Source organism: Molothrus aeneus, chromosome 11, assembly GCF_037042795.1.
Source record: "Molothrus aeneus isolate 106 chromosome 11, BPBGC_Maene_1.0, whole genome shotgun sequence".
NCBI lineage: Eukaryota > Metazoa > Chordata > Aves > Passeriformes > Icteridae > Molothrus > Molothrus aeneus.
Genome location: NC_089656.1, coordinates 19,448,511 through 19,465,691, shown reverse-complemented (window position 1 = coordinate 19,465,691; position 17,181 = coordinate 19,448,511). Strand labels below are relative to the sequence as shown.

Below are 17,181 nucleotides of genomic sequence, written 5' to 3'. Positions count from 1 at the left end.
TCGGGCTGGCCCCACTCACTCGTTGTGTGCTGAGCACAGAGCCCTGCAGGGCTGTGACTGGGCTGTGTCCCCTCTCTCTCTGTGTCCCTTCCCAGGCTGTTCTTCGTGGGATCCCGAGAGGGGCACCTGCCTTCCATCCTGTCTATGATCCACCCCCGGCTGCTCACCCCCGTCCCGTCCCTCGTGTTCACGGTGAGCAGGGCTGGGATCCCACTGGCATGGAGCCACAGCCATTCCTGCATGTGCCCACAGGAGATGGACCCTTCCCATCATATCCTCATTGTCCACGTCTGTCTTGAATTCTTCCCATCCCTGGAAGTGTTCAAGGCCAGGCTGGACAAGGCCTGGAGGAACCTGGGATAGGGGAAGGTGTCCCTGCCCATGGCAGGAGGTTGAAACTAGAGGTCCTTTAAGCTTTGAGGACCTTCCAACCCAAACCATTCCATGATCCTATGAAATGGTTCCAGGCACCAATTGAAAATAGCTTAAATAAGTAAAAAATAGTCAATGTGATCCCTTTCCTGGCAGTATTTCCCCTAAATCCCCCCGTTTAGTGTTGTAACATAGGTGGTTTTGCGTGCTCCCTTTCCTAATGGCCTTTTCCCTGAATTTAGTGTGTCATGACCCTGCTCTATGCCTTCTCCAACAACATCTTCTCAGTCATCAACTTCTTCAGCTTCTTCAACTGGCTGTGTGTGGCCCTGGCCATCATTGGGATGATGTGGCTGCGCTACAAGAAGCCAGAGCTGGAGAGGCCCATCAAGGTGAGAACGGGGTGGGCACTGCCAGGGGACCTCTCCCCTGCTCCTTCCCAGCACCAGGGGAGGCTCAGCTGCTGGTCCTGCATGGAAAAGGGGCTGGGACTGCAGGGAAATGTTGTGTTGTGGCTAAAGGAGGTGTCCCTGCTGCTGAATCCATGCAGGAGCACAAAGAGCCGCCTTGGGGACAGCACAGTGAGGGAGCTTTGGGTGACAGGGACAGGGTGTTGTGGTGGGATTACTCTCCATGAGTGCCAGGACAGATCCCAGGCTGTGGCTTTCAGTGTAACACTCTGTACCCCCATGGAATTCCCCTAAAATAGTTTTCTGCTAAAGCAGCCGGCCCCGTGCTGAGCTCTGTCCCCAGTGTCCTTGGCCAGCTTGGCAGCCCCATGTCCCATCTGGGGGAAGGCCAAGATCCTGTCAGCCCCTGGTGCTTCTCCCCCAAAAGCTGTTTCTCCCTCATCCCACAGCACACTCGGGTCCGTGCCAGGCAGCAGCACCCACAGGGAAAGAAACCCAGAGGCCTGGACTGGTGCCTTCCCAAAGGGAATCTTGGCTGGCTCTTCCCTCAGCTTTTGGGGTTTTCTTCTCAAAGCTGGGCTGCTCTGGTGGGTGCCCTGCTTGGAGTCCCCTGGGAAACAGCCCCAGCTTGTGCTGTGCCTCTGCTGGCTTTGGTGCTTGGTGATGATTTGGATATGGAATTATGGAGCTGAGGTCCAAAAAGGTGCTGAGAAAGGCTCCTGGCCGTGGGGAGACAATAACTCTGTCCCTCCCCAGGCTGGATAAACTCTGGCACATGTCCTAAGCCGTCCCTTGCTCCCTGCTCAGGTGAACATCTGCCTGCCCATCTTCTTCATCCTGGCCTGCCTGTTCCTCATCGCCGTTTCCTTCTGGATGACGCCCAAGGAGTGCGGGATCGGCTTTGCCATCATCCTCAGTGGGATCCCCATTTACTTCTTTGGGGTCTGGTGGCAAAACAAGCCCAAGTGGGTTCTCCAAGGCATCTGTGAGTATCTCCAGGGAGGAGCAGCTTTGGCTCCTGAAAGATTTCCCAGTGCTGTGCTGCAGTGCAGGCTCTGCTCCCTCTGGAGGAGCTTCCAGAATCCTGGCTCTGCTCCATTCTTCTTTCATGGGAACAAGTTGATCCTGATGATTGCCATGTGTGCCAAGCATCCAAAATGCATCCTGATTTGCAATAATGCCAAAGTCTGGGACCAATCCCATGTTTTTGGGGGCTTTTAATCCTGCCAAAGAGGTTGTTAGCAGCAGAGCAGAATTCCCTGCTCCTGGAATAGCTCAGGGCCAAGCCTTTGCTCAGCAAAGAATCCCTTCCCAGTGGTGTAGGGAGGATTGAGCACAGCTGGCCTCAGTTTGACAGCAGAAAATCCACAATGAGTCCCAAGCCATGGCTTAGGCAGTGCTGGCATTTGGGATCCAGGCAGAGATTTCCTTGGCATCCCCCTGTGGCAGCAGGGCAGAGGGAAGGGAAGCTCCCTGGATGTTTTCTCTCAGGTTTATTTTTAAGGTATCTGCTCCAAGGTTTTCCACCAGCTGCCACAAGGCCAGGGTGTGTTTGGAGGGATGGAGAGGCTGTGCTTGACACACAGAACCTCAACAACTGAGCCCAGAAAGTCAATCCCTGCTGCCCAAGTAACTGAGCTCAGCAGCTGCTTCCCTGCTCTCCTGCAAGGGGCTGACCTGGAAAAGCAGACAAGGAGAAGTGCCCAGCCTTAGCTGGGTGTTTCATGAGGAAGAACAAAGCTTTCAGCAGCACTCAGCACTTGTTATTCTTCTTTTCCCCCTGTCTCTCTCTCTCTGTTCCTCTGTCCCACGCTCACTTTTTTTGTCCTGAGTATTAGGCTCAGTTCCTGGAAAAGCCATTTTTGCAATACCTGGGTAGTAAATTACCATATTCATTGTTTTCCTCCACCAAAGGATTGTAAGGAGAATATTGAAAATATTCTGGGAACAGACTGTGATAATTCTGCACATGTCCAGTGAGAAACACAGGAACTTAAAAATTGATTTATTGAATAAATGGAATGGAATGGAATTCTTGGAATATTCCAAGCCTTCAGCTGTACTTGGACTCATGGTGGGGAGGCAGAGGGCTCAGCCCTTCCCTCATGGACCCAGGTTTGTGCTGGGGGTGATTCCTGACCTCTCCTTTGCTTTCTCTGCAGTCTCCACCACCGTGCTGTGCCAGAAGCTGATGGAAGTGGTTCCTCAGGAATCCTAGGCAGGACAAGCAGGGACTCTGAGCTCGAGGAAACGCACAAGGTTATTCTGAGATGACACAAGGATCCGACCCCTCACTCCTCAGTCCCAGGCACCGGAGCTGCCTCCTGCTGCCACCACTGCCCCGAGGCTCTGCTCACCTCCTGCAGCCCCTCCAGCCCCTCCCAGCCCTGCAGAGCAGCCAGAAGAAGTCCTTGGTACGAGCCAGGAGGAGGAATTCCAAAGGGCACTTCCAGGGGAGTGCTGCCTGTGCCCTCTGTGTGTGTGTGAGGGCTGTGCTTGGCTCTGGGGGGCTCCTTGGCTTTGGCTCTGGCATCTGCTGGAGCCTGCTTTGAGTGTTCAGAGTGCCTGGGGGGGTCCTGAGCTGCCTTACCTGGCCCAGGTGGGGGTGGGGGGCAGAGGTTGGCTGATGTTGTCTCACTCCCCCAAACTCACACCCCATGTGCTGCTGGACACCGGATGTGGGGGGGCCTCTGAGTGTCACTGTGCTCCTCACTCGGGGCCCTGCCACCCTTTGGATTTGGATCACCACTCTCAGATCCAAGGCAGCTCCCTGCTGCTGAGCCAGTCCTCCAGGATGCTCCTCCCCACAGTGCCCATCCCTGGGAGTGAGCACTGAGGGGGGAATTCCTGCTGAGAGCCCCAGGAGCTGCAGTCAGCAGAAGGCCAAGCCCTTGGCTTGCTCATTCCATGCTTTTCTGTGCCAGGCTTTCATCCAGCATGGGATGAGCAGCCCTGTGCTCTCTCTCCTCATGGCCCTGCTCAGGGAGCCATGGTTGCCCCTAAACCACCTGCAGAGAGAAATCAGGGGTGGGGATTGCCCTGGCACATTCCCTGGGGTCTCTGTGCACTGCCTGGCACTGTTCCCTTTGTCCTGCTGTGTTTCTTCTGGAATGTGCCATGGAGATGGGACCAACTGGCTCTGGGCTGTGGAGAAGGGCAGAGGTCCTGGCTGGCTGGGGCCACCTTGGGCTGCTGGAGGTCATGGAATGGTTGGGTGGGAAGGGACCTTACAGCCCATCCAGTGCCACCCCTGCCATGGCAGGGACACCTCCCACTGTCCCAGGCTGCTCCCAGCCCTGTCCAGCCTGGCCTTGGGCACTGCCAGGGATCCAGGAGCAGCCACAGCTGCTCTGGGCACCTGTGCCAGGGCCTGCCCACCTCTGAGTAATCAAAGTGAGCTCTGCTCTAAGGAGCAGGGCCTGGCCTGATCCTCCTTCGTGCATCAGGTCTGGCGTGATGAGATCCCATCAGCACCCTCCTGTTCCAGGAGCAATCCCTGAGCACAATCCATGATCTGCATGTGAAATCCTGGTTTGCTGCTGTGGGTGGTGCCATCCCATCCCTGAGCACCCCAGAATTCCTGTAGTTCCCTGTAGTCAGCACTGTCCCCTGAGGGACACGTTGCTTTCTTTGCTCCAAAGTGTCACCTTTTGGAAAGCTGCAGTTCCTGACCCATTTGCTCATTGTGCCTCTGTGCTCTGACATCAGCTGGAATTCTGATCTTTCCCCACTGGAGCTGCTTTGCTGTCTGTGTTGCAGATCTTTGTGCTCGTGCTTTGTGCAGGTGGCTTGGTGAACTATTCCCCATTTTTTTTAATCTTGGCCGTTGGGAAGCCGGGGTGCTCCAGGAGCTGTCACTTCCCACTGGATTCTCCTTGTAGCAGAGTTCTGTGGGGTGAAGGGGCATTAAGGACACCCTGGTGCTCACTCACTTTGTGCTGGAAAGTTCTGCAGCTGTGCTGGGGCAGGGGCAGCTCCTGCCCAGCTCTGTGGCCATGTCCAGGTGCAGCTCCACACTCCCACTTTGCCAGCCCCGTGTCCTGCTCTGAGGCAGGAACAGGGGAGACAATCAGCTCTTTATTCCATGGCAGCTGGGGTGGAGATTCCAAATCAGCCTAGTGACAGTGGGGAGATACCCAGTGTCAGTGTGGAGATTCCCAGTCCAGCTCAGTGAGAGTGTGGAGATTCCCAGTGTCAGTGTGGACATTCCCAATCCAGCTCAGAGTGTGGACATTCCCAGTCCAGCTCTCTGGAAGCTGAGTTAATCCATGAGGATTTGCAGCTGCTTTGGGAATATCCAGAGGGCAGACCCCAAGGTTTTTGGCCAGTGCAATGGGTTGGAGCATCTCAGATCCAATGCCAGTGGAGAGGCTTTGGCATAAATAAGTCATGAATCACAAAATCTGAACTTGAGTTTTGCCTTCTTCCAGCTGAAAGCTGAGATGGTTTTGAGCAGTGATGGGAAATCCCAGCTCCTGCTGGACCTGCTCCATGGAGAGGGGACCTCAGTCTGTCACCTGCCACTCAAGCTGCAGGTTTTTTTGGCTGTGAGGTCCCAGGGCAGCTCCTGCAGGGCCTGGGTTCAGCATGGGGGCTCTCAGTGCCAAAACCCACCAGCAGAATTCCTTGGGATGCAAAGCAAAGGCACTGGAATCTCAGCCACCTCAACCCAAAGTCAGCTGGCACCAAGGGCCTTCCACAGAGAGCTCAGCACTGGGGCCAGACTTCCCAAAGGTTGGCTTGGACACATTGTCCATCAGGGTGGTGACCATCACAGTGTCCTCCTGGTGACCCTTTCACACTGCTTTGAAAGAGGAGCTGTCACACTAAAAAGTATTTTTTAAGCAATCAGCTGATTTTAATTTAATCCTTAACTGGCTTGCTTTGCTTTTTGTGGATTTCCATGGTTTCTCACTTGCTGCTGAAGATTTTCTCTTGTACTAACCTGAGGCTCTGATCCCACCTCTGGGGGCATCTCATCAGCATCTCCTTGGCAATAGAAGTTTAGGAAGAAACTAAACCAGGTACCAGCACAGAGCCGCAAAAAGGCTGAATTTGGTCAGCCACAGCTCACATCTCAAAGCTGATCTGCCAAAAAGCTGATTTCTTTCACCCTGGAGTCACTGATCCCCCAGAGCTGCCCTGCACCAGAGCTTGGTGGCACAGCTGGAATAGCTTGGGTTGGTTTTTCCTGGAGGTTTGGGAGATGCCGAGGAATGGGGTAAAACTGAATTTCATTTTAGAAAGAAGAGACCACAAGTAGTTTCTGCAATCATGGAAATGGCTGCCCCAGCCTCTGCTATCCAGCATGGCAGCCCCCAGCTTGTGCTGCTCTGATGGGTTTGGGTATGGAAAAGGGAGAATTCAGCCCTGGGAAAGACCTTGCTGCTTGTTTTCCTCAAACATGGAGTGAGATGTGTCAAGGAGGGCAGGGGAGTGACAGAGTTCCCAGTTCCCCATCCTTGGCCAGCACTGGGATTTTCCCTGTTGTTTCTCTGTTGTGCTCTTTGGAGCCTGTGGTCAGGCAGGGAGGGAGATGAACCCTCCCCACAAGGGCCCTGCAGCCACAGTGACCCACAGGAGGTTCCACAGGAATCTGCTCCACTGACAGCTCCCTGCAAGTCCTGCTGGGCTGTTCTGTCCATGGAATTCAGGTTGGAAAAGACCTTGCAGGTCACAGAGCCCGTGGCTGTGCCATGGTCCTGTGCTCTGAGCTGACCCCAGCTTCCAATTCCTGCTCCTCTCCAGTTGTTCTGAGTTCAGGCTCCCAGGCTGGCAGATGTTGTTTGGGGTGTTCCCAGAATTGCATCCCGCAGGGATTGCTAAACAGAGCAGGAGGTGCTGGCCAGACACTTCCATACCCACTGGGTTCCTCTTTCTAAATGAACCCTTCCTCCAGCTGGGAGGGGAACCAGCCTTGCAAGAACCAGGGGGATTTATGTCATCGTGATGGACTTTTAATGATATTTTTTTCTTAAAACTTCCTGCAGAATTTGCAGTGGTTTCCATCTCAGACACCGTGTTCTGGTAAACAGGCTTTTGTTTGGAACAGCCCCCTTGGTGGCCACGGAGTTCAAAGGGACTCTGGCACAGTTGAACAAACTTTAAAGGCCCTTCAGCTGGATTGGGACTCCTTGGAAGTGGCTTTGCTGTTGTCCAAGTCCTCTCCCAGTGGGTGGCTCGGGCAAGGGAATAAATTGGGCTGCTCCAGGGGCTGCTCCATGGTGGGTCCAGGCAGGGGCAGTGGGGCTGGTCCCTGGAGTTGTGACTTCCCAACCCTGGAGGGATATTCCCAGTGGCAGAGTCCTGGTCTGGCTGCAGGGAATCCCAGGGAACGTTTCCACTCAGTCTGGGAAGGTACCTGTGCCTTCAGCTCTCGGGCTTTATTAGAAAATCAAATTACGAAACAAATCCTTGAGGAAACTGCCAAACGTCCTTACACAACCTGGGGCTGCTCCCGTGGGATGCCAGCTCTTCCTCCATCCACTGCAACCTCCTGACATGGAATTGGGAAAGGGCTGGAACAAAGCAGCTCCTGGAGCTTGGGAAAGGGCAGCCCCAGGGCAGGGTGGCTCCAGGCTGGTGCTGAGCTCTGGCTGGGACCCCAGGGATTGAATCCCAGCCTGTGCCTCAGCCAGAGCCAGCCACGCCTGGCTGCCAAGCAGGGAGATCCTGCAGGGATGGGAATCTGCTCATCCTGCAGGAATGGGAATGTGCTCAACCCTGCAGGGATGGGAATCTGCTCATCCTGCAGGAATGGGAATCTGCTCATCCTGCAGGGATGGGAATCTGCTCAATCCTGCAGGGATGGGAATCTGCTCATCCTGCAGGGATGGGAATGTGCTCAACCCTGCAGGAATGGGAATGTGCTCAACCCTGCAGGGATGGGAATGTGCTCAACCCTGCAGAGATGGGAATCTGCTCATCCTGCAGGAATGGGAATGTGCTCCTGCATCCCTGCAGGGATGGGAATCTGCTCACCCTGCAGGGATGGGAATCTGCTCATCCTGCAGGAATGGGAATCTTCTCAACCCTGCAGGAATGGGAATGTGCTCAATCCTGCAGGGATGGGAATCTGCTCATCCTGCAGGGATGGGAATCTGCTCATCCTGCAGGAATGGGAATCTTCTCAACCCTGCAGGGATGGGAATCTGCTCATCCTGCAGGAATGGGAATCTTCTCAACCCTGCAGGGATGGGAATCTGCTCATCCTGCAGGGATGGGAATTTGCTCCCTCATCCCTGCCAGGACATCCCAGAAACCTCGGTGCTGAGGGAAGCTCCAAGGGCTCCTCATTCTGGGTGTCCCCTTGAGGAGTTGCACCCAGGATGGTGCTGGCTTTGCCTGGGCTCGAGTTCTTCCCAGTTGGAACTGGAACTGGGTTGGGAATGTGTGGGGGATGCTGCTGAGCTCCCATTTGATGATGCAGTGGTAGGAAATGTGGCTTGGGGTTGGTGATCCCAAAAGATCCCATAGTCAGAGGATTATTCCTTGCCTGAGAAGGGGTGTTGCTTTCTCCAGCTGTGGAAGTGGTAATGAGTAAAAATAAAAAGTATTTTTTTAAACACTGAATTAATTTCTAAACTGCCTAAAAGAGACTTTATAGCTACACCTGAGTTCCTCCCCAGGGCTGACATTCAGCCCAGCACAGGGGCTCCCCCTCATCCTGGGGTGTGGCTGTGCTGGGATCCACGGCAGGCAGGGGAAAAACCTCCTGGTTTGTTTAGAGGATGGGGCAGGTCCGTGTCCCACCAAAATTCTTGGACAGGGAGGATCCTGAGTGGTTCCCAGACCTCGCTCCCACCCTCAGAACAAAGGGAGGGTGACCTTCACTCCCTGTGGAGAATCTGACTTTTCAGACACTTTGCTTTGTATTTTTGTTGTTGTTTTTTTTAAACACAGAAAAAAAAAAAAAAAGCTCTTAACACACACAAGAAAACCTGAATCTGATTTATGATTTTGTTATATTTGGTTGCTTTAAAAAACCTGTTTTACTAATTTAAATATATCTGTAGATGACACTATATTTATTTGAAAGGGGTAAATATCTTTTAGTCTTAATTCTTCTCCAGTAAGCGCTGTGTATTCCCAATGTTTGTGTTCCTGGCAGCACAGCAGTTCCACTGACTGAGGGCTGGGCACCAGCAGCTCCTGAATCCAATGGCCTTGGACAACAAGACGTCTCTTGCAATTGTAATTTTTTTTTTTTTTTGGGTAGTATTTCTTGATTCTTTTATGTCTGTGGTTTAACAAATCTGTTCAATGTTTGGGTTGTTCTATGTTTTGGGTTGTTTTGTTTTGTTTTTTTAACAAAGAAAGCTGAATTACAACACTCTGGTTGCTGGTCTTTGCCTCAAAAAGTTTTCTTTTTCCATGATTACCTCACATCCATCAGCACCTGGGTTCCCCAATATTCCTCTTGCAGCTGGATTTAGGAGCAATGAGAGCATCCATGCCTCCATCTCCATCCTCCTTTTTAAATTCTAGATAATTTTCCTGAGGTTAAAACTGAGGGAATGGGGAAGTGGGAGGGCTTTGGGCATGAGGAGGGAGCAGAGGAGGAATATCCCAATTCCCAGGGTGTGTCCATAGTTCTGTGCAGCAAAAGGAATGTCCAGCAGCAGGAAGGGACCAAGTTTTTATGGGAGAAGTGCTGCAATTCCTCTTCCCTGTGCATTCCAGGCTGGAGAAGAGGAGTTTCAGTGGGAAAGGAGCGGGGCAGGGATGCTCAGGCTCCCAGGGCTTGGTGGAGGATTTGATTTTGGATTGCAAAGGGCAAAACTCCCAGGTTTTCCTTCCTAAAGGAGAGGGCGGTGCTGGGGCTGTTTCCTTGGGACACAAACACATCCCAGAGGAAGAAATGGGCAGGAAAACCTGTGGAGCAATCCCAGTGAAGTGGGACTGGAGTGGTGCCACGTGAGCAAATGTCACACAAATTCCACAGCCAGTTCAGGCGTGACAAGGAGGGACTCCCTGAGCTTGCCATGGGGTTTGGAAAAAGGGAATTCTTGTTTGGGAGAGAGGGAGCACTGACAGAAATAGTTACCAACAGAGGGAGGTCTGCAGGGCTCACCCAGGGATCATTTCCTGGAAAAGGAGATGGACAGGCTGGCAGAGCCTGCAGAACAAGGAAATTCAGAGCCAGGGAGTGAAATCCCACTGGATCTGGGCGATCCCCATGGATCTGTGGGATGCTGCTCCAGCCCCACCAGGGCCCCTCCAGGGCTGGACTCTGGGTGGGAGCAGGGGAGGACCTGGACACCCAACAAAGGCAGGAAGTGTCTGCACACCCTGGGGCTGGGCATGTGCTCAGGGCACTTTGCTCTGTGCACTGAAGCTCCCACAGCACAGACAAAAGGGTTTTTTATCTGGGGGACACTCTGTGAGATCAGGGGTGGGATCACCCTCCTGCTCCATGCATTCCCTACAGATCACCATTGCTGGTCACCAGACTGGGCCCTTTGGCTCCTGGTACCCCCAGCTGACCCTTCCTGGTGCCACTGTGCCCTCACAGAACCGTGGGATGACCTTAAAGCTCCTCTTGTTCCCACTAGGCCAGGTTGCTCCAGACCCCTTGAACACCCCCAGGGATGGAGCAGCCACAGCAGAGAACAGACATGGATTCACCAGGTGTGCCAGTGTGGCAGAGGAAGGCTCCTGGAGGGCTTTTCCTGGGAAGGACTCCTGGAATGGGAGCCACATGTGGCCCCAGCACTGTCCAGACACGTCCCCAGCTCTGCTCTTGTGGCTGCTGGGTTTGTCCGGGGGCTGGAGGTGCTGGGAGAGGGCAGAACATCCCTCTGGAAAGCACACAGGGAGCAAGGCTGACATTTTCCCACCCTCTGACCAATCCCAGGATGTTTTTCTCCCCAAACCCAGGAGCTGCTGTGTGGGAGGGCTGTGGAGAACACAGGGAATGCCACCAAGGAAGGGTGAGCCCTTGGAGCAGCAGGTGGGAATGTCCCAGGACTGGAGGGAATTGCAAAGCCCATAAAACTGTTCCTTTGAAGATTTGTGTGGAAGATGAAAGGCCCTAAATCTGTTTGGGTTGGGAAGAAGCCACTGAAGGGTGGGGTGTGACACAGGGTGCACAGATAAATCAAAACAAGGAGCTGACAGGGAATTGTGGCTGGAACTAATAAAGGGATCCTCGGAGGGAAATCAATTTACACAGTGAAAATGAGCTCCAGGTATGAGGGAAATTGGAGACAAGGAAAATTGATGTTGACAAACTTCCTTGCAGCAAAATAACACCCAGTAACAAAATTGCTCCTTTGATATTGAGGCAATGGAACTGCCTGAAGGGGTTTTTTACCTTTTTTTTAAAGGAGTTGCTGATTTTAACCTGCAAAGCCATTAAATAAAGGTGTGTCTCCAGCTGATTTTGCTGGAGATTTATTTTTATTTAATTTATTTATTTTTTAGCTGTCAGAGCTCAGCAGCACAGGTTTTTTATGGAACAATGGGTGTTAAAGATCTTTAACAAAAGGATCCATTCAACTCCCTAATTCCAGATCTTGAAATGTAACAGGGATTTTTCAGAGATCCCTATAAGGATTTTTTTCCCCCTGCATAATTCCTGGAGATGCAAATTTCCTGCCTGTCTTGGACTGCAATTCTCCCAGCTGGGAATGGATGGCACAGGAAGCAGTGGGGTGGGCAGGAGGAAAATCCACAGAAACCATCGTTGTTCCTGGCTGTGCCTCAGTTTCCCCTGCTAAGAAAGGTCTTGCTCATCTTCCCAGAACAGACTGAAAGCTCTGTCTCAATCAGCTGGGACAAGAAATGCTGGAAATTCCCCTGCTCTTCATCCAAGCTGCACAACGGGAAAGATGAATCCACATTTGGATCCCTCCATCGAATCAGAGACCAGGGAAGCAAGAAATGGCAATTCCTGCTGCCTGAGCCTCTTTCCTGATTTAATTAATGTCCTGATTTAATTAATGTGTCCTTCAGCCGCTGTCCTGGGGTGGCCATGCAGGACCCTGTTCCCAAAATCCAGTTTGCAGGCAGGGTTTGCTGGGAAAATGCCCCTGTTGCCTTAGGCCAGTGCAATCCCAGCCTCGGAGAGCCTGTCCTGGATTTGGGGGAGCTGAACCCAATTATCCACGTGAGCACCTGGAGCTGTGGCAGCCAGCAAAGAGCTGGGATGGAGCTGGGGAGGCAGCAGGAGTGAGGACAGTGCCCAAAACATGGGAACAGGCAGGATTATGGGCACATTATGTAGGGAAAATAATTCTTTTTTTTAAAATAAGGAATTAAGAGCTCTTTCCAACAGCTCCTTTTGGAAGTGGTTGCCTGCCTCCCTCTGCAGCCAGGGCAGGAGCTCTGCAATGCCCAGCTCCAGGGTCCCACCCTGCTCTCCCAGTTTTTCTGCATGAGTTGGCATCACTTGTCACTGTGTGTGTCCCTCAGGGTGACAGGGACAGGTCACAGGGCCACCTCGGGCCTGGGGGCGCATTTGGCCGTGCTTGGCCAGGCTCCAGGAGTGTTTGCAATATTCTCCACCACAGAGAGCCTGGCAGGGCTGAAATCCCACCCTGCTCCTGGCACGGGCACCAGGGCCCCTCCAGCCATTGGAGTTGTCTTTTAGCTGAGCTGGTGGCTTTGTGCCCCCAGATCCAACGTGCAGCAGCTCATTGCAGCCTTCAGAATCATTGCAGCCTTCATTGCCCTCAGAATCATGGAATGCTTGGGGGTTCAATCTCACCCATCTCCATGGGCAGCTCCCATCCCACGTGTCTGCATCATGCCAGCAGCACCAGGGACCTCTCCAGGGACTGTCACTGCATCAGGTGACAAAGCCTGCAGCCTCCCAGAATTATCCCAAAATGAGTGATAGGAATGAAAGGTACAGAGCCCTGAGCCTAAGCAAACCCTTGGGATGTTGCAATATTCCAGGAGTGTGGTGAGCTCCACTTTGGAGCCATTTCCTGGCTGGTTTGGTCACCATCTCCAGGAGATCTCTGGATCTCAGTGAGGTCATTTCTGCTCTGACTTGCCCAGAAAAGCAGGGGCTGCCCCTCTGCTCACGCAGCTCCTCACTTGTGTAACCAGCAGGAGCCTCATCCCTTGGGCTGCACAGAAATCAGGTCTGGGCACCTCAGGAATTTGGCTGTGTGCTGCAATGAGCTGCTGCACGTTGGATCTGGGGGCACAAAGCCACCAGCTCAGCTAAAAGACAACTCCAATGGCTGGAGGGGCCCTGGTGCCCGTGCCAGGAGCAGGGTGGGGCTGAAGCTCCTGCTCAGCCCCTGGGATTTCAGCCCTGCCAGGCTCTCTGTGGTGGAGAATATTCCAGACACTCCTGGAGCCTGTGAGGACCTGAAGGAGATTCCTGCTGGCCCCGGCTTCCAAAAGCAGCCAAAAGGCACCAGGGCAAAAATGACTCTTGCTGGTCACAACTTTTTCTTGAGAAGGAACATTTGGAGATGGAAAAATCCTTTTTCCGTTTGCTTATGTTTGTTTTCTCCATGTACCTCTAATATTTTCTAGAAAATAGAAAAGCCTGGTATCACCTAGTGGCTCTAAAGCCAGCAGCCCAGGGAAGTTTTCTGGGGAAGATGAAGCTGAGGGTTCTGGGGTTATCCCAGCTTTTCCTGCATGTTTGGAAGCAGCTGGATCTTTGAATGATATTCCTGGTGGGCTGCAGGAATTGCAGGGCTGAGCTCCCTGCTGGTGGCTGCAGTCTCCTGTCTGTCTGTTTGTCTGTCCACAGCCTTGCTCCTACTAAATGGGATTTATCCCTGTGCCAGCACTGGGTTTGCATTAAGGGGAAAAAAAAATCATAATCCACACTGACAAAGTTGCCTGAAAGAGGCTTTCCAAGAGGCACTGGCTGCCCACAATGTAAAGAGTTTAAGCCCTCACATGATGGCTCAGGCTGTGCAATTACTGCAGGAATCAGCTGTGGGCAGCCCATTCCCAGGGGAGAGCAGGATCCTGGGGAAGCAGCTGCATGGAGGGGTCTGGGCTGTTAATTGGGGAGTTCTTCCACAGGTACAGGAAATAACGTGGTCAAAATAAAAATCCCAGCTCACAGAAGAAAGTCATTAGAGCCACATTAATCCCAGTGTATGCAAGACCCCCTGAATAATCAAAAATGACTCTTGCTGGTCACAATTTTTTTCTTGAGGAGGAATATTTGGGGATGGAAAATTCTCCTGTCCCTTGTTTATGTTTGTTTTCTTCAGGTACCTCTAATATTTTCTAGAAACACCAGCAGCCTGGTATTACCCAGTTAGAAATCCTGCAAACCTCAAACCATTCTCTCTTCATCTTCCACGTTTAATTAAAATTAATAGAAATTGAAGCAAAATTAGCCTTTTTCCTAGTACCCCATGGAATTTCTGAGCAGGTGCTATCACTGCTGAGCAAAGGTTAAACAGGTTTTTGTCTGTCTTAATTAGGAAACCAAATCCGAGAGAAGCTCCTGTACCCAAGGCAAACAAGATAAACCCATAAATCCTGCAAAATATTCTCTCTGGGATTTGCTTCTTGCTGTGTGGGCCAAATACCATCTGGATTTCTCTCCTGCCCTCCAGACAGAAAAATCAGCCTGAAAAGCACTTTGACACTTTCCTCATTCCGGCCATGGGCTTGCAGCATCCTCAGGGACTGATGCAAGACCCTGCCAAGGGCTGTTGCATCAGAAAAAGCAGCAGGAAACAGTTGGCTCTGCCCTGGTTTCCCCCAAAAACTGCAGATTCTTCTTCCTTCCTTTTTTTTTTTTTTTTTTGAGGAAAGGGACTGAGTGCAGAGCTGTCTCAAGAAAGGGAAGTTGAGCTGCAGAAGATTCCCTCAGGAACAGAATTTATGGCAACTCTTGGATTTTCCCAGCTGCCTGTTGTGGCCTGCTCTCCACTGGGAAAAAGGCTCCAGCCTGGAGCCTTTGGATGCTGCAGCTCTGTTGATTCATGCAGGGGATTAGGCAGGGAAGGAGGCTTTCATTTGATTTTCCTCAGCTTTATGAAATGAATTCCATCTTTTCTGTGGAGCTGCACACGCTGCTTTGTGTGCCACAGCCTCACAGGCGCCAGGCCTGACCCTGCAAGGATCACTGAGGGCTGATCTGCTCCAGCCTCATCCCCTAAATCCTGCTGGGATGGGGATCCATCCCCCTGAGGGACATGGGGGAGACTCTGAGAACACACCAAGGACAAAATGGATCTCAGGGGTGGCTGGCTCCAGCCAGGTGTGACAGAAAAAGGGCCTGGGAAGAGATGTGGAACTGGAGACAATGAGGAAAATGGGCCTGGAACCAGAAAGGGATTTGATCCTCCAAACAGGAAAAGGAAGGTCAGGAGGAGATTCCCTGCTGGTGGTTTGGTGGTGGGCAGGAGGAAGAAATCCCTGCACACAGAATCCCAAAGGGTGAAGGGAAGCACACGGCCACAGCCTTTGGAATGCAAAGCCTCAGCTGCTCTAAGGGCAGCCCAGAGTGCCTGCAGCACCTGGGTGAAGCTGCCATGACTTCACCTGGGGCTGAAGGGGTTTGTGAGGATGCAGGCAGAGCTTTGGCTGGGCCTGACTCACTGCCTCTCCCCAGTAAAGATCCCCCAGCCTGTTCAAACCCCGCTGCCCTGCGGCTGCAGGGGATCAAGGTGAGGGATTTGGGAGGAATGAGCCCAGCACCAGCCCATGCCTGCCTCCAGCTGAGCCCTTCTCCAGGCAAGTCTGTGCCTGGGCAGAGCTGCAGCCTCTCCTCACAGCTGCTCTGCACTTCAGAGCATCCCTGGTTCGTGTATTTGTGTGATATTCCCCAATTCCCACTGATGAACCTTCCTGGAGATCCTCCAGTGGATGTCCCATGGCAGCAGTGCCACGTGGAAGGACTCACTGCCCTGTCTGGGCTGTTTGATTTCATGGTGTCCTGAACTATCCAACCTTTCATGGACTGACAGCCCCAGTGCCACAAGTGAGCAGGAGGTGCCTGTCCATGAAAGCACCATGAAAGAGGGTGCAGCTGGTGTGCACAAACACATCCCCCGTGTCCTCCTCTTCCAAGGGCCTGCCCTGGGCTCTCAGGGAAACTGTGGGGAAAAGCAGCTCTATAAAACCCAGGGGCTGGACTTCAATGATCCTTCTGGATTCCCTCCAACTCAGGATATTCTTCCATAGAGTATAACCCAGCACTCCTGCTGGCTGCTGTGGGGACAGCCTGGAAGAGAGGAACAACCCCTCCTGGCCACCCTGCAGCCCTTTTCTGGGATTTCTCATCTCCCAGTGAGCGTTCAGGAATCACCCAGGAGCACCAGTTTGGGAAGAGACTCCCAGTGCTGGGCAGGAATGACTATGTGGATGGTTATAACCCCAAAAAAAGGCAGGATTGATCAGCAGAGACTTGGAAGGGTTTTAGTGGGAGTCACAGCAAGCAGGGAATGACCTGGTGGTCACGGCACTGGAGTGGGAAAGGACATGGCTCTGTCCCCAGCGTGGGATTCCTTGATGAATTTTGCACTGCAAGGGACCCAGCCACCATCCCAATCCCAATCCCAATCCCAATCCCAATCCCTCCTGGGCTGCTTCTCCTCAGGATGTGCCAGTTTACCCTGTGGGAAAGGTGAAGCTGTGCTGGGTGCCAGGAACCACCATAGAAACTCCGTTTGCACTCCAAGCAATGCCAGGCAGAGCTGCCCAGCAGGGAGCTGAGTAAATATTGGTTCTGCAATGGGATCTAATTCCCACCTGCCTCACCAGTGGGATGGATGGAGTGTGGTGGGTCAGGCTGCTGTTCATGTGGTCACCATGTGGTCACCCCTGCTTTCCGTGCAGGCAGCACAGAAAACCCCAGCTGTGACGTGTCCCTGACACCTGGGCTGGCCTTCCTGTGTGGATCTGTCTTTCCTAGCAGCACAAATGACAGCTCAGATCAGGAAACCAAGGTGGTTTTTTCAGAGAGAACAGGATGGAAACACTTAACTGAGGCTGCAGGTTAAAATTAGACCTTTTCTTCAAAAACTGAGTCAGTGATAGAGAGATATGGGACAATCACCTGTTATGTCATGTCTGTAAAAACACCCTGAGACATGTTCAGGAGTGCATGTGATGTCATCTTTTAAAATCTAAATTGCTGGAGTTTGAATCCATGTGGGCAGTCATGCAGGAGCAGTGTTTGGAGGAGGTGGGGGGCTCTGCAGATGACACTCCATGTTCTACTGGAGGGAAAAGCAAAGTTTTATTTCCATTTCATGGTTCCTAAATTGCCACTCATCCCTAGAGGTTCTGCTGAGATTTTGGGGGCTCACAGGGAAGAGTGAGAAAGGAAATTCAACATCATTTTAACCATGGGGGAGAGCTCTCCCGTGTCTCCTGCACTGACCCCACCACAGCAGCTCCTCCTCCTGCAGGTTATTGCTTCAGGAGAACATTCCTGCTCAGAGAGTGGTTAACACACCCA

General features: G+C 52.5%; 1 protein-coding gene across 1 annotated transcript in view; it reads left to right on the top strand.

The window, feature by feature from the left end:
- The window catches only part of SLC7A5 (solute carrier family 7 member 5), a 31,691-nt gene extending 22,563 nt beyond the window's left edge, over window positions 1-9,128 (top strand). Inside the window, exons 7-10 of the mRNA XM_066557737.1 lie at window positions 96-192; window positions 615-764; window positions 1,590-1,767; window positions 2,945-9,128. Coding sequence (XP_066413834.1) covers window positions 96-192; window positions 615-764; window positions 1,590-1,767; window positions 2,945-3,000 — 481 coding nt within the window. The 3' untranslated portion in view covers window positions 3,001-9,128. The remainder of the gene's footprint in view (window positions 1-95; window positions 193-614; window positions 765-1,589; window positions 1,768-2,944) is intronic.
- The last annotated feature ends 8,053 nt before the right edge of the window (window positions 9,129-17,181 follow it).